We start from the raw sequence: 14,267 nt of genomic DNA, 5'->3' as shown, positions 1-14,267 counted from the left end.
TGGACCATTCAGTTGGATCAAAAACACTCTTCTTGGTGATGGGAAGTCGATTTTCAAAGATTTCCCGCACTCATACGGTCCTGTACTCTCGGGTTTAAGAATGAGCGGAGATGATGGAGGTCCGCATCCCATGACTTAGCTCATCACAAGCAGGCAACAGGATCGGCCCACCTGGGTCGCTGGTTTGCATTGCCTCGTTTCCGCTCCCTAGAAAATGTATAAATATCGCACGAATGCCCTCCAAATATCTGTCCTTATTCTCATGCATCACCACCTCTTTATTCTTTCCTACCTTGCTCTTCTTTCTACTCTTGACTGTCACCGCCTATTCTAATTCCATACCCCTCTTATCTCCCTGCTGCAGCCAAGTCTCACCCACTTTCCCAGCGAAACCATTGAAGCCATCAAACATGTCAGACCTTGCTCACCACAAGGAATACCATGTGCGAGACTTGGCGACTCGATCCGTTACACTCTTCCCCAACAGTGCCCAGGTTGTGAGGGACTTGCGTAACCTACCATTGAAGGTGAAGATACATCTGTGCCCCCTTAGTGTCTCGTTCCACGACTGACACGAGCAACTGTACTAGCCCGGCACCAATGAAATCACCATCCTCGGATTGACTCCCACAGTCGACGAATCTACCATCAAGGTAGATGGCGCTGGCTCCGCCGTAATCACCGATATCGCCATAGAGCTAGTTCTCAATCGCGAGATCTTCCAGGATCTCTATCCGGACTCTGACGACGACATGTCAGACGCTGGCGCTGATGACGAAGAAGAGGAAGTTGAGAGCGAAGAACTCCCCGCTCTCGAAAAGGTAAGAAACCGAATCCGAGAGCTGCGAGAGGAGGAGCGCAGTGCAAAAGAAGCAGTCGAGAGCGCCGCCAGTCGTCTCAAGATCCTCGACGCGTACGGAAAGTCCCTTGACCGCAAGAAAGGCATCATCAACATTGCCGACAGCATTGAAACCTATCGGGCCGAGCGGGACCGAATCTTCCAGGACCACGTAGCCGGCGTCACGCGCGGACAAGACAATATGAAGCGCCTCAACGCATTCCTCAAGCAAGAGAAGCGGCTCGTCAAGCAACAAGATAGAGAAATAGCGGACGCGGCTCGTGCTAGAAAGAGAGCCCGGAAGGAACGAGAGAGGGAGAAGCAGACTGATGCCAGGAGGCGACAGAAGTTTCAGAAGGAAAAGACTCGGGTTCGGCTGGAGCGGGAGCAGTTTTGGCCCAGGCAGTGCTACTCTGTTCGGGTGTCTCTCGAAGTCGCGGCGTTCACTCCTACATCCTCCCGTCGGACATCGGTGTCGAGTGAGACGGCCCAAGCTTGGCAATCGACCCCAGAGAAGCCCGGTGATGGCGATGCCATTGTGTGCGACCTCTCCTTGTCGTACGTCACCTCTTCCGCCTTCTGGGCTCCGAGTTACGATTTGCAGCTGTTCACCACGAACAACACTGGCATATTGTGCTACGATGCGCGGATTACCAACAAGACGTCCGAGACATGGAGCAACTGCAAAGTCGTCCTTTCGACGTCCCAAGCCACGTTTGCCGGGCTCGAGAACGCCATACCGACTCTGAAGCCCTGGAACATCAAGTTGGCGCCCAAAGACGGCACCACAGAGGGGGCTGATATCCTCGCCAGTCGGGAAGAGCGTCAGCAACGAAATGAGTGGTGGCGGTTCCAGCAGACAAAGACGCACAGCCATAGACATCGCAGCCATCTGTTCGGCGTAGATCGCAACGCTGTCGCCAATGACGGTGCAAACCTGGCGGACTACCAGCGGAGCCTCATGATACTCCGCCAGGAATCGAACAACGCACCAAGCATAATACAACAAGCACGAGCCCAGCAGCAGATGCAGCAGGCACAACAAATGCAGCAGGCACAACAAATGCAGCAGGCACAACAAATGCCGACGCAGCAGATGCTGCAGATGCAGCAGGCACAAATGCCGATGCAGCAAATGCCAATGCAACAAATGCAGCAAGCTCCCCCGCCACATCCAGCGAGGTTCCCGGAACCAATCCAAGACCCCATGGCCGAAGCATCCGAAGAAGATGACAACCTCGATTTCCAAGAGTCCACTATTGAAGAAACGGGCTTCACCACGACCTACGACCTGCCCGGCGCGAAGACGCTACCCCCTCGCCCAACCGCGTCCAAGCAGCGCGTCGCCCGTATCAACTTTTTCAACATCGCCTTCAGCCATACAATCATTGCCAAATACAAGCCGGTGGCGTACCTCAAAGCCCGAATCCGCAACAGCAGCCGCCTCACTTTGCTCCGGGCCGAAGCAGGCCTCACTCTCGACGGGACCTTTATGGGCCGCATTCAACTGCCACGCTGCAGCCCTGGCGACGTCTTCTCGTTGGGTCTCGGCATCGACCCGGCGATCAAGGTCAACTACCCCAAAGTGGACGTCCGACGAACGACGACGGGCCTCTTTTCCAAGGAAAACAGCTCGGTGTACAGCCGCAGCATTACCGTCTTCAACTCTCGGGCTTCGGCGGGCAAGCCCGTCTCGCTGGTTGTGCTTGACCAGGTTCCCGTGTCGGAGGACGAGCGTCTCAAGGTCGATATCCTGGCACCAAAGGGGCTTGTGATTGACGGGTCGGGGGTCTCTACTGGGCAGCCTGCTCGTGAGGGCAAGCAAGACGTCGATTGGGGCCAGTCGACGGCCACGTTGAAGGGGCGGCAGGGCCAGGTGGAGTGGCAGGTGAAGCTCAATGCTGGCAAGGCTGTGAAACTTGGCTTGGAGTACGTTGTTGCTCTTCCATTGGGTGACTCGGCGACGGAGTGCTCTTGAAGTGAAGTTGGCAAAACGTCCAGAGGATTGATTGACAAAAGACGGAGAACGAATAAGCCGTTGCGTTGGCGATAATTAGTGTATTTTTGATGTACTTTAGGCTGAAAGCTATAGTCTTGAACACGGCGTGTCTACACGCTCTTTGATTTTAAAAGAAGGCGACAACCAAGTAATAAATGAGATATTCAAGGTTGAATACATTAATACAAGATTAATCATTCGGTCAGCTTGAAGCGGCGGACATGACCGCCTGCAAAGAGGCACTGCTACTTAGTCAGGACGTGTAAAGCATTAAATCACCATCGGCATGCCACCGGCATGCCGCTGGAAACTTTGTTCAAAGAGCCGTTCTGGAAGCTCTGTCAGATCGCTTCTTTACTACGCAGTTCACTAATCAGGTAGAACAGTTCCGGACAGACTGCTAGCCCTTTTCCCTCGAGCCACATTCATCATAACACTCCGAATATTGAACGAGTCGGAGATTTTGAGCAAAACTGAGTCGAGAGTGGTAGCTCATACAAACCGTAGAGTGAGTCCAACGGAATCGAGGCCAATTGGAATTCTATCAGCTCTTACCTATTGTTTCAACATCGTGATACCAGTATGTCGTAGTAAACAAGTTGTCACCAATCATTGGACCAGGCCTTCCAGGACCAGCCGGTCCGAGTACAGAGTACAGGAAGGAGCATGCAACTTGCGCTTCGCATCGTCTAGCGAAAATGGCATTTTCCAATTGCCGAGTTTCAATGGACGAGAAGGTATTGCATACATGCGAGCGCAACTTGAGTCGATGAGAAGTCCTAATTACCATTCAAAAGTCCCATGAGTCGTCGGAAAAAGCTGGTTAGAACTTAGGGCCAAGGACTTTGGAAACCTTTGGCACGTTGGCTGATAGAAGTTGCAAATCAGAGCGTCATGGTACCATCGCAGAGGCTGCATGAAGATGTCAATCAAACCCTTTCATTTCGGATCGTTCCAACGGATCGCTTTAACAATAATGTTTGCTTCTACAGCTCTCGATTTCTCAGCTAGACCGCAAAACCTAATCAGCGACTAGCTAGATCCCAATTCTCCAAACACCATGCAGCCTGCAGGTAATTAAGTACATTCAGTACCCAAGAAAATGGATGGTGTTTTCCTTGGCAGTAATCAAAATCTCAAATCACTCAGTCTCAATCTGGAGTACCGGCGACTCCGTATTTGCCCCTCACACAGACAAGGCAAGCAGCACATAAAAAAGCATGATTTTCAAAAACGCCAAGTTCTGCCACAACCAAATCTACCCACAAGCTCACTTGTTCAAATCCTCCCTAATGAAAGAGTACAGTAATTCGTCCATCACAATCCCCTCCTTGACCACAGCCCTCCTCAACCTCCCCTCAAGCACAAACCCGCTCTTCTCAAGCACCCTCTGACTCCCCTTATTCACCGCAAACATACCCGCCCAAACCCTCTCCACCCGCCCCCCCTCGCGATCGCTCTCCTCCTCCTCGCCCCTCCCCATCCCCTCAAAAACCCACCGCACAAAAGCAGGCACAACCTCCCCCATGACGCCCTTACCCCAAAATTCCTCCCCAAGCCAGTATCCAAGCTCATACCCCCTCGCGTACACGTCCTTTCCAGGCACGAGGCCGATGCTGCCCATGGGCCGCCCGGACGCCGGACACGCAATGACCCAATTGTGGACGGGAGAACCGCCGGCACCCGAGTTCAGCGCGATCCAGGACTCGGCGTCGGCGAGGGTGTAGGGCCGCGGGAAGGTGTAGCGGAGGTAGCGGGCCACGGCGTCCGAGTTCGCGGCCTGGGCGAGGGCGGCGGCGTCGGTTGGGTGGTAGGGTCTGACGGTGGCTTTTGTGAGGGCGAGGATTGGGGCTGGTAGGTCTTGGGTGGACGCCATTTTCGAAGCCTTGTGCCCGCTCTGGGGGTTGGTTTTTGGTTTTTCTTTGTACGGATTGGCGAGACTGGTCTCTGCGTTGATTGTAGACTTGAATTTCGAGGTCTGGGGTTGTTTAAGTACGGGAGTTGAGTTGTTGTTGTTATTGTTGTGTAGACTGTGAGAGTGTGACTAATACTTTTTCAGAAAGAGGTTATCTTTTGGGGAATAGCCCGGGGCGGGGCGGGGATTCCGGACCTGGGTCATTCAATGACTCTTTGCCGTCACTGCAACGATAAGCTCTACTGACGGGGACATGAGTTTCCGTGTCTGCCTAGCATCATCTAACCTTGCTGACTTTAGTAGATGACCATGTCGGACTTACTTTGCGACCGTTCATCGGACAAGACTGCGAGCGGGAATGCGCGGCAAGATCCGGCGTCAAGGCCCCTCCGGACCGTTGAAGAACGGGCCATCCCGCGCTTTCTCGTCCGAACTTATCGTCCCGAGATCTTGGCACGATCGGCCAGGACCGGTACAAAAGAGACGGAATCGCATTTTAATTTGCTAAATTCATAGGATCGACCTAGAGAGATGACCAAAATCTGTCGATCCAAGGCCTACAGTCTATTATAGTTCTACTGTTTTACAAAAAACTAATTAGTAGGGTAGATAAGGGTAAAAATTAGGGATAAAATTGGCAGATGTACCAAGGTGAATCTTAAAACAACCACATCCATTTCTGCACCAACCCCGAGGGCAAGAGTGCCCGCCCAGTGAAGCGATTCGAGTCTTGGGCCGCCTTTCGCACTGCCGTCGCCGCGTACCTCGGCAACCCCGTCCCCACTTGCGCTGTGGCTATCGCTGGCGCTGTCCCCGTCTCCCGCGGCGCCCACACCCAGACCCCCCAGAAGCTTGCGAAGTGCCAGGCGGAGTCTGACCCTGAGGCGCCTGAGTAGACGGGTCCGGCCGGAAGTGGGAATAGCTTCATTATCAGCGTCGAGGACGAAGCTAAGGGGGGGAATCGTGTCAGGTGCCTCACAAGGGGGCCTCTGGTGGGCCCCTATTAGTCACCTGAGGATAAATCCCTTCTCTCAGAGCTAGTTCAGGGGCCCAGCCAGATTCGAATGCTGCAAACTACCGATACCTACCTCGAGATCCTCCGTTAAGTGACCCTTCTGCTGACTTCTTCACTTGTGAACCACACGCCCTAACACGTTCGAATCTCTGTCGATCCAGAGCCTACGGTCTATTATAATTCTATTATTTTATAAAAAACTAATTAATAAGGTAGATAAGGGTAAAAATTTAGGATAATATTGGCAGATGTCCTAAGGTGAATCTTAAAATAATATCATCCATTTCTGTTGGCTATAGCAGCCACCACAAAAATATTTGCATCCAATCGCTGCGAGGAATTGAGCCTCACGCGGGGGTCGAACCCGCAACCTTGAGATTAAGAGTCTCACGCTCTACCGATTGAGCTAGCAAGGCGGCTGGGGGCCGTATTTGATTGGTGAGAGTTTCTGCCTACATCCGGGCCTAGGAATCGTTGATCCGAAGCGCGGCCGGTTTCCGACCCTGGTGTCTGGGCGCCGCTCCTCGCCGGGGAGCCGTCCTCCCTTCCGAAGCGATAGATGGCGATACATTCCTGCAGGAGCAGGTGAGAAGAATCTCACATCGTATTAATCCAATTTTTCCAATGAAGAAGCATCTGGGTATCCGCGGCACACCAAAACACACCACGCAAGTGTCCAATAATACTCCCCATCCAAATTCCCACCCTAGACAGCTCATAAAATCCAGGCCGACTCGGCAAAATCCTTGGCGTTCGGCGACGTATTCTTGGTATACTTAATCCAACAATAATTATCCTCGCCCTGATCGTCCCCGCGAATATACACGACGCCATTGCACGGCCCCTTTATCGACTGCGGCTGGAGGCTGAACGCCGCGCAGTACCGAACGCACTCGTCAAAGTTCTTGGCCGGCACCTGCGCAATGTCGTTGAACGGGTAATCCGTCCCGCAGTCCTTGCTGAAGGTCAGGTTCGTTCCCGGCACCTCGTACGTCAGCGTTGAGCCGGTGTTGGGGCACTTGTTGAGCGAGATGGGCGTGTCCGTGGCGGCGGGTTTGCTTAGGTCCAAGGCGGCTAATACCGGGGTGGGCGAGGCGCTGGACGAGGAGGAAGGGGACTGGAGGCTGTTGGATTGTGTTGTCAGCTGGATCGCCATGACGGCTGTTTGTTTACACAATGTTGTGCCGGAGTGAGGAACCCTACTTTGCGATTTCGTTGTTTTTGCTCGCCACCATGGCGCCCAGTCCACCAGCCACACCGACCAATGCGCAGAATAGCAGACTGGAGAGAATCAACAGCCAAAACGTCGCCTTGCGCAAGCCGCAGATGGTCCCATCGTCCTTGCTCTCATCTTCTACCGCCGCGCGCTTTTCCGGCATCGGTGAATGCTGATGATTGGCGTATGTCGTCTCGGTGTACTTCGTCTGTGGCGTTCCAAGTTGGTGCTGCTGCTGGTCATAGTACGCTTGCGCCTGGGCCGGCAGGTACGGCTGCGGCGCCGTGCTGTAGTTCGCCCCGGTGTTGACCTCCAACCCGTCGGGGATGGCATCAGCCTCGGGGCCGGGGCCGCCGTTTGGGTGCTTGAGCATCTTCTCGGCCTCGGGCGATGCGGAATGACTGTCGTGGTTACTGTGCCTGTTGGAGTAGAAGTGGTCGTGCAGATGTAGTGAAGCCATCGCGAGGAAGGAAACGGACGCTAAGGACGAGGGAGTGAGGGGGAGAAGGGCGTTTAAATGAAGCTGCCAAGCTTCGGGGATGGTGTATAGCGAAACTCAGGACATGCAAGGCAGGGTAGACAGCGAAGACTGATCCAGATACCTTTTGGACGGGGAGCGACATGCAGGACTGACGGTCTGGGTGCCATCAGCACTTGTACTGGCCGGTTCGCGCGGGCCCAAGACAAACCAGGACGCCATCCGTTCCATTGCCGTCCCAGCGGTATGGCTGGCGCGAGAATAGTACCTGCTGGCCCGCCAATGTGATAAGCTTGCTTCTGTAGCCTGAATCCGAACGTGGCAGTCGAGGCAGAAGAGTCCAAAGGAGCATCGCCCCCTGGCTTCACCCGAGAGACTCAGCCTCTGGGCTGGGGAGGTGGTGACTGTCAGTGTGGAATCCCAAGCTTGTCCAATGAGGACAAGGGGATGGCAGCGATCAGCGCCAAAGTCGGGTTTAAGATAGTAGACTTGGGACCTTTGGGACGCGAAGGATGCGAACCCCCGACCGAGTCTAACGCATCGTTTGGTTACGGACCTTAATCAAAGTGCCATTGTGCCAAGGCAACGCGCCAAAACGGTGCCGTGATCCATCTGATTAAGCAGGCTCTGGGAGTCAGCCCAAAAGACGCCCTCCGCAGCCACCCAATTTCGAAGCGGCCGACGAAGGATTGGGAATCGAGACACCCCTGGTTTCCCGGCGCATGCGATTGTCAGCCGTTGGTAAGCCTTTGGGTTCTTGCTCGGGAATCACCCCTCTTTGGCCCCCACGCGTGCGTGATGCTGTGGGTAGAAGTAGTCGCGCTGCGCACAACTTCTTGTTGTTGATTCCGGAATAGAATCTGCACACTATCTGTGTACTGCAACGGCTCACGCTGACAGCTTCACTCACGTACCAACAAGGTTAAGTGCTGACAGTCAAAGTGCGCGTGGAGTACGCCCCCGATTTTTGGCCGGCTGGGCGGGCCTGGCCCGAATCTTGACTCCCTCATCCGTTGGGAAATCACCGACAACTGACTGACCGTCTTTGTTCTTTGCTTGAAGTCAATTTCAGTCGAATCCATCCTGGGCTCCTGAATGTTCGATTCATGCCAAGTGGGTGGGTAAATGCCAAAGAGGACGCAAATTTCGGTAAATCTGGCGACGTCGACAGACCTGGGACACAATCAGACTGAGAGACAAGCCTCGAGCCAAAATCTTATCAAAGGCTTAATTAGCGACTCCTCCCGTCAAACACGCCGCGCTGAACGGTACTGGTAAAAAAAAAAAAGCCCTTTGTTATGAGGGGTCGAGACGGGCTGGCGCTTAGGCGGTAAACATGGTACATTTGATTTGCGCCTTCTCACTCGACCTTCCGCTTTTAAGTCCAGACTTCTCTGCTCAAAGTCAAACACCGGAGACGAATCTGGATATGCAATCCATCGTCCAGTTCGTGCCATGTAAAATGATGGCACAGCTTTTATTTTTCTTCCAGCTGTGGAAGAGGTCGATGTCATGTACTGGCAGAAGCTGTCGTGGTTTCAACAAGCGCTTCCCGACACGGCACGCCATATCCGTACAAGCGCCAAATTGAGGTCTGTTCAAGTGCAAAAGAACTCTAATGGCCGTGACGTCAGCCAGACCTCTCATCAATGTTGGGACTTGTGCTTCAGATCAGACGTCCGATATGACCGAGCGTGGAGATTGATGGCGACTCCGTTGGTCTGCCAACTACCATCTCACCATCCCAATCTATCCCCACGAGACAGGAAACCATCAAGACAGTCTTTGGAGATCAAGAGATACGAACAAAAAAGCGTCTTCAGCCATGTGTCGCTGGTTCGCTTACCTGGGCGATGAGGCCCAGCTGCTCGAAGATTTGGTCATTCGGCCGCGCCACGCCATCGTGAAGCAAGGTGAGTGATCCGCCGTCTCGCCCAGAGCGATTTTCATAATAACTTTGACAGTGGACGAACACTTCCTTCCGGCTGGCCATTCTACGGTCGAACCGTTTCTTGGGGAACTTCAAGTCGCCCCCTTGGCGGCCAATGATGCCGGCTCACCGAATCCATTAACAAACATGGACGGATTCGGCCTCGGGTGGTATACCTCGTGTGAGTGCGAGTTCAATCCGTACATTGACCCCAAGTGGCCCGAGTCTCTTCGCCCAGTAGTGTACAAAAACACTCGACCTCCGCTCAACGATTTGGTCCTCAAGAGCATCGTCCGAGGGACCAGCAGCAATGCCGTTCTCGCCCATATCCGCGCAGCGCCGGGCCTGACGCCAGTCGTAGAGACCAACTGTCACCCCTTTGCTTTTGGTCGTCACCTGTTCGCCCACAATGGCATTCTTGGGTCGTTTCCACGGATTCGTACGGCAATTTTGCAGTATCTTCCATTGAGATACCAGCAGGCCATTGTGGGGACCACAGATGCCGAGCACATGGCGGCCGTGTACTTTTTCATCCTGTGTGGCAAGGATGGCGACTGGGAGTCCGTTTATGATGCTGGAGAAATGGCCACGGCGATGCGGGAGACGATTATCATCCTCGAGAAGTTGCAGACCGAGTTTGGGCCGCCAAGCCGAGAGGCCAACACACTCAACCTTGTTGTCATGTCGGGCAGCTCGCTTGTCGCTTTACGGTACGCCAGTCCGGAGGGACTGGAACCGCCGAGTTTGTACTACTCGACGACGGCTGGAGCAACCCTGAACCGCAAGTACAAGGGATTTCCGAGCGACGAGAGTGACTCGGCCGACGGGGCTAACAGGGATGCTGAGGACGACGGGCGGCTAGAGAAGAAGAAGCATGGCGAGCACGTTGTGGTAGCCAGCGAGCCCAGCACCTTCAATCAGAGTGAGTGGGAGCTTATCAAACCATCTCAGATGGTTGTGTCTGAATTGAATACCGGTGCTTATCTTGAGCTTCTGTAGATAGCTGCAGGTGCGGGTCGTTTGTGTGACAGACGGGGTGATAGGGGTACTCGGCTTAGCGTACAGATAATCTGTTGTTGCTGTGAATTGTAGAAGATGAGAGATTTATGGCTATTCTTCCCTCAGGTCGTCCTTAGCTTGCTTCGAGCGCCTTGGAACAAGTACATCTCCGTAGGGAAGATGCCCAGTCCGACCTTCCTACCGTATCTTGCGCGATGATGTTTGGCTGCAGTGTCGCGTCGTGTTCCTACTCTCCTAGCCTCTCCAAGTGCGTACCCGAGTGGCGAAGCGTCAAAAACGGCATTCTGGCCTGGAATGAGTCCTATCAAATTGGTCTTCCGATCCTCGGCTGTGGCTCGTTTGTGTTGATTGGCGGCGTTCGCGTAGCACATCGGCAGGTAGCCTGCTGGGAGCAAACACTGGCACGAGCCATGGAGAAACATTGCTGGCTGTGAAGAAAATAGAATGAAATTGCGGCCAAAGAGTAGGAAACTCGCATGAGATGAAGAACGAGGTGAAATCTGGGACCTGGAACCTCTCGTCCCGTCAGGAGGTGTAGACGGAACAAAAAGGCCGAGGTTCCGGGTGGCAGGAGAAAACAGACGGGAAGGAGAAGGGAGGCCGCACCTGCCATGTAAGTCAAGTAGGAGCTCTTTCCTTCGCATGCTCCAACTTCCTTCCTCGCCTGACATCGACAACTCGCCGCTTTACGTTTTCCCTCTCTTTTTTTCCCTTCACATTCTTCTCCTTCTTTTCCTTCTTCCAAGATTCAACCCTTGAGTCGATTCTTCCTCCAGGTCGAGCACCAGTCCCTCCGAAGGCCACTCATCTCCCTCGAGCTCGACACGATTGGACCACGGGCCCTTGTTACCGCTCAACTTCCTGCAATTCCTGAAGCGTATCGAAATTTACTCTTTGCCAGAACCTGCGACCGCGACGAAATATGGCGTCCCCGAACATATTGTCTGCCGTTCTCTTCTTCCTAGCCCTCGGTCTTCTGGCCATGGCTGCTCACAACGACAATGACGACTACGACCAATGTTACTTTGATGCCGGTTATGTCGGTCCCACGTCTCTGCTCCCCTGCTTGCCGGCCAACGAAACAGACAACGGCGTTAGTTGGTGCTGCCTGGCGGGCCACAACTGCGTCAATCAAGGTTGTTGGGAGCAACGATCTGGCGTGACTTATCAATATGGCTGTAACGATCCGACGTACAAAGACAAAAACTGTCCAATAAAAGGTGGTCTCGACCGGGGTATGTCACTTTCCTATAGTGCCCATCTGGACCACTTGAACCGATGTGTAACTAATCAAACATCACAGCCAAATCCCCCTGGGTAGGCCTTGTCAAATGCGAAACTGAGAATGAAGGCCTCCTCAAATACTGGGCGTGCAACCATCCCGACACCTGCGGCGAAAACTGCCCCACCGAACCCGATCGACCACAGGTGACCCAGTCCGTCTGGCCATGGGAGCCTCAGCCCTTGCCACCTAATAAAGACTGTAAAGATTTAGGTAGGCGAGTGTTGGCAGTTTACGCACCAGATCCAATGGGCTCGACCGGTGGTGTCCCGTCAACATACATGGCCCCAGCAGATAAACCGAGTCCAACAAGGCCACCATTGCAACAGAGCGACACGACGACAACGTCAACTTCCTTGTATACGTCTACATCTCCTTCCGAAACTTCAAGCTCGGTCATCACACCTCCACCGTCCACCACAGCCGCTGCTACATCCGTTGACTTTGAGAAAGGTAGCTCAACTATAGGCACCGGGGCTATCGCTGGCATTACCGTCTCTTCCACCGTTGTCGTTGTATCAGCCTCGTTCGCCGTCTTCATGTTACTCCGGCGCCGTCACTCCCGACAGCAAGACATCCCCAGTGCACAACCAATCGAGACATATGACCACGATCAGCCTGGTCCTGCAGAGCTTCCCGACGACAAATACAATCTTATACATCCTCACACACCATCCACACTCTCGGAGGCAGGACCACGCCGGCCGGTCTCAGATATGACTCTGAGTGTCGCATCGCCCAGTCCGCTCAGCTCACCAAGGTCTCCAGGTTCTCCGTATTACTACCACGGCGTTGTTCAGCCTCCTTCCGAGTTGGCGGATCAGCCGAGGGCTATACATGAGATGCCGGCCATCAATGAGCGCGTTGAGATGCCTTGATATATGGGACGCTGGCGAATAACCATTCAAGTAGCTGCTGGAAAGTGGTTCTGGTGTACTTCTAGAGAAGCAAATAAACAACATGTTCAATTTCATAGTGATGCAATTTGTTAGGAAACAGCGGTCTGTTGGCTCAGAATACAATGCAAGCTGCTGTACTCTAAGTTCGCCACAGGCTCCCGATTTCTCATCTCAGAAGTACCGCCTGTCAGATAGTAGTGGTGGAGCATCGTGGAAATATCATGCGGCAAAGTCTCCGCCGTGGGTGAATGCACGCAAACATATAAAGCCTAGCGAGTGGATAACCATGATTCAGCAACTAGATATCCGCCGTTCGTGACTGGAGACCACTTTATACATGACGAGCGTTCCGAGCTAAAACTCGTCCCTTGAATTTTCCGTCCAGGCGAGGCCTGGAGTATCGAGAAGACGATTGATGAGCAGCGATCGTGGTCTCTGGCCAAGTGGAAGTACGAGCGAATACGGAACAAGCAGTCTTCGGTCAACAACGTGATAGACCAGCTCGACCCTAACCGCTCGTCGAGGCACAACCGCTCTTACTTGGCGGTTGTCACTAAAACGGCAACTTCACATCATGTCCAGTTCTCTTGGCTGTAATAAGAAGATAGAGTATCATCATGATCAATTCCCCGTTGTTGGAATGAGTGATGTTGATCACGGCGAGGTCGCCGAACGCAGCGCCTCTCTGCGGTGCATTTGCCTGGGATCAGTCCTGCGGAAAGATATCCAAGCACCAAAGCTCGCCGCAGAAGCTGACTAGTGTAAAGGTCGTCCAGGGATAGGCAGGAAACTTTGTAGCATCAGATAATAGCGAACGCCATGCAGCGGAGGCGATGAGTATGCGCGCTTACCAGTGATCGAAAAGCCCGAACCAATGCGTCACTTTCTCCAGCTCAGATTCGGGCATAGCTTCAGTGTGTACATTCAGATCGGTCAGGGAAACCGAAAAGTGCATAGGAGACCAGATCCTTCTCACTTGCACCGACCTCTAACCTGGCTCCTCCGAGCTCTTGAAGTACCTCATCAGAGGGCTTTGAGCGACTAAACAGGGCAAGATGCACCGAAGAGTCCTTGCCTGAGAGACTCGGCTTAGACACCAAGTCTCGTACCACTTTCCATAAAAGTCTGTGTTGGCTTCGTGGGCGTTGTAATTATGGATGGATACGAGCAGCTTGATGCCGTAGTCATATGCGTGATTCATAAAGTCGTCGAGTCGGTTGAGCACGGTGTCATCCCATACGTCAGGACTTCCGCCTCGAAGGCTGTTGGAATTGTCAAGAGTTGTCCCCTTTTCGCTTCCAGATTGACCTGCACGTCATGATAAAGAAAGGCAGATTAGCTTGGAGGTATCTGTCATCGAGCCAGGGGATGTTTTAATTATCAAATTAAACGCGTAAGACTTTGACTCCAGCGATCTGCGGGCCCTGGAACAGGGTCTTCTATTGCTGGGTATTCAAGCCAGCAGCATAGTAGAGATGAGATTCGAAGCTGAGAATGATTTGGCTACGCAGCACGTTGCGAAGAGGGACATGTGGAATAAGGGTGGAAGTTTTCATTTTGAATCCCGGCCCTCGTTGGGATATACGGTTGAACTGAACTCTGCAGATGGGCTGACTTGTGGGCTACGGAAGTGGGATGAAGTCAAGTTCGAGCATCCAGACCCTTTCAAGTCCCA

The 14,267-nt window shown here is 53.3% G+C and overlaps 5 protein-coding genes across 5 annotated transcripts; 3 read left to right on the top strand and 2 right to left on the bottom strand.

Moving 5' to 3' along the window:
* Positions 1-410: 410 nt before the first annotated feature.
* Positions 411-2,816, top strand: CORC01_01798 (uncharacterized protein; the record flags this gene model as incomplete). The annotated part of the gene is made up of 2 exons (XM_022613452.1): positions 411-527; positions 591-2,816. 2 exons carry the CDS (start codon positions 411-413, stop codon positions 2,814-2,816), a joined length of 2,343 nt encoding a protein of 780 aa, XP_022480178.1.
* A 1,291-nt stretch (positions 2,817-4,107) lies between these two features.
* On the bottom strand, positions 4,108-4,713 carry CORC01_01797 (acetyltransferase; the record flags this gene model as incomplete). Its single annotated transcript, XM_022613451.1, has 1 exon — positions 4,108-4,713. One exon carries the CDS (start codon positions 4,711-4,713, stop codon positions 4,108-4,110), a length of 606 nt encoding a protein of 201 aa, XP_022480177.1.
* Positions 4,714-6,482: 1,769 nt separating this feature from the next.
* On the bottom strand, positions 6,483-7,443 carry CORC01_01796 (uncharacterized protein; the record flags this gene model as incomplete). The annotated part of the gene is made up of 2 exons (XM_022613450.1): positions 6,483-6,891; positions 6,971-7,443. The coding sequence occupies 2 exons, from the start codon at positions 7,441-7,443 to the stop codon at positions 6,483-6,485; spliced, it is 882 nt and encodes a 293-aa protein (XP_022480176.1).
* Positions 7,444-9,286: 1,843 nt separating this feature from the next.
* On the top strand, positions 9,287-10,390 carry CORC01_01795 (glutamine amidotransferase class-II; the record flags this gene model as incomplete). Its single annotated transcript, XM_022613449.1, has 2 exons — positions 9,287-9,374; positions 9,426-10,390. 2 exons carry the CDS (start codon positions 9,287-9,289, stop codon positions 10,388-10,390), a joined length of 1,053 nt encoding a protein of 350 aa, XP_022480175.1.
* Positions 10,391-11,333: 943 nt separating this feature from the next.
* CORC01_01794 (uncharacterized protein) lies at positions 11,334-12,571 on the top strand (the record flags this gene model as incomplete). Its single annotated transcript, XM_022613448.1, has 2 exons — positions 11,334-11,646; positions 11,715-12,571. The coding sequence occupies 2 exons, from the start codon at positions 11,334-11,336 to the stop codon at positions 12,569-12,571; spliced, it is 1,170 nt and encodes a 389-aa protein (XP_022480174.1).
* Positions 12,572-14,267: the final 1,696 nt, after the last annotated feature.

Source organism: Colletotrichum orchidophilum (genome assembly GCF_001831195.1).
Source record: "Colletotrichum orchidophilum strain IMI 309357 chromosome Unknown Scaffold_9.1, whole genome shotgun sequence".
Lineage (NCBI taxonomy): Eukaryota > Fungi > Ascomycota > Sordariomycetes > Glomerellales > Glomerellaceae > Colletotrichum > Colletotrichum orchidophilum.
Note: the sequence above shows the minus strand (reverse complement) of the source record. Positions and strands in the feature narration are given on the sequence as shown.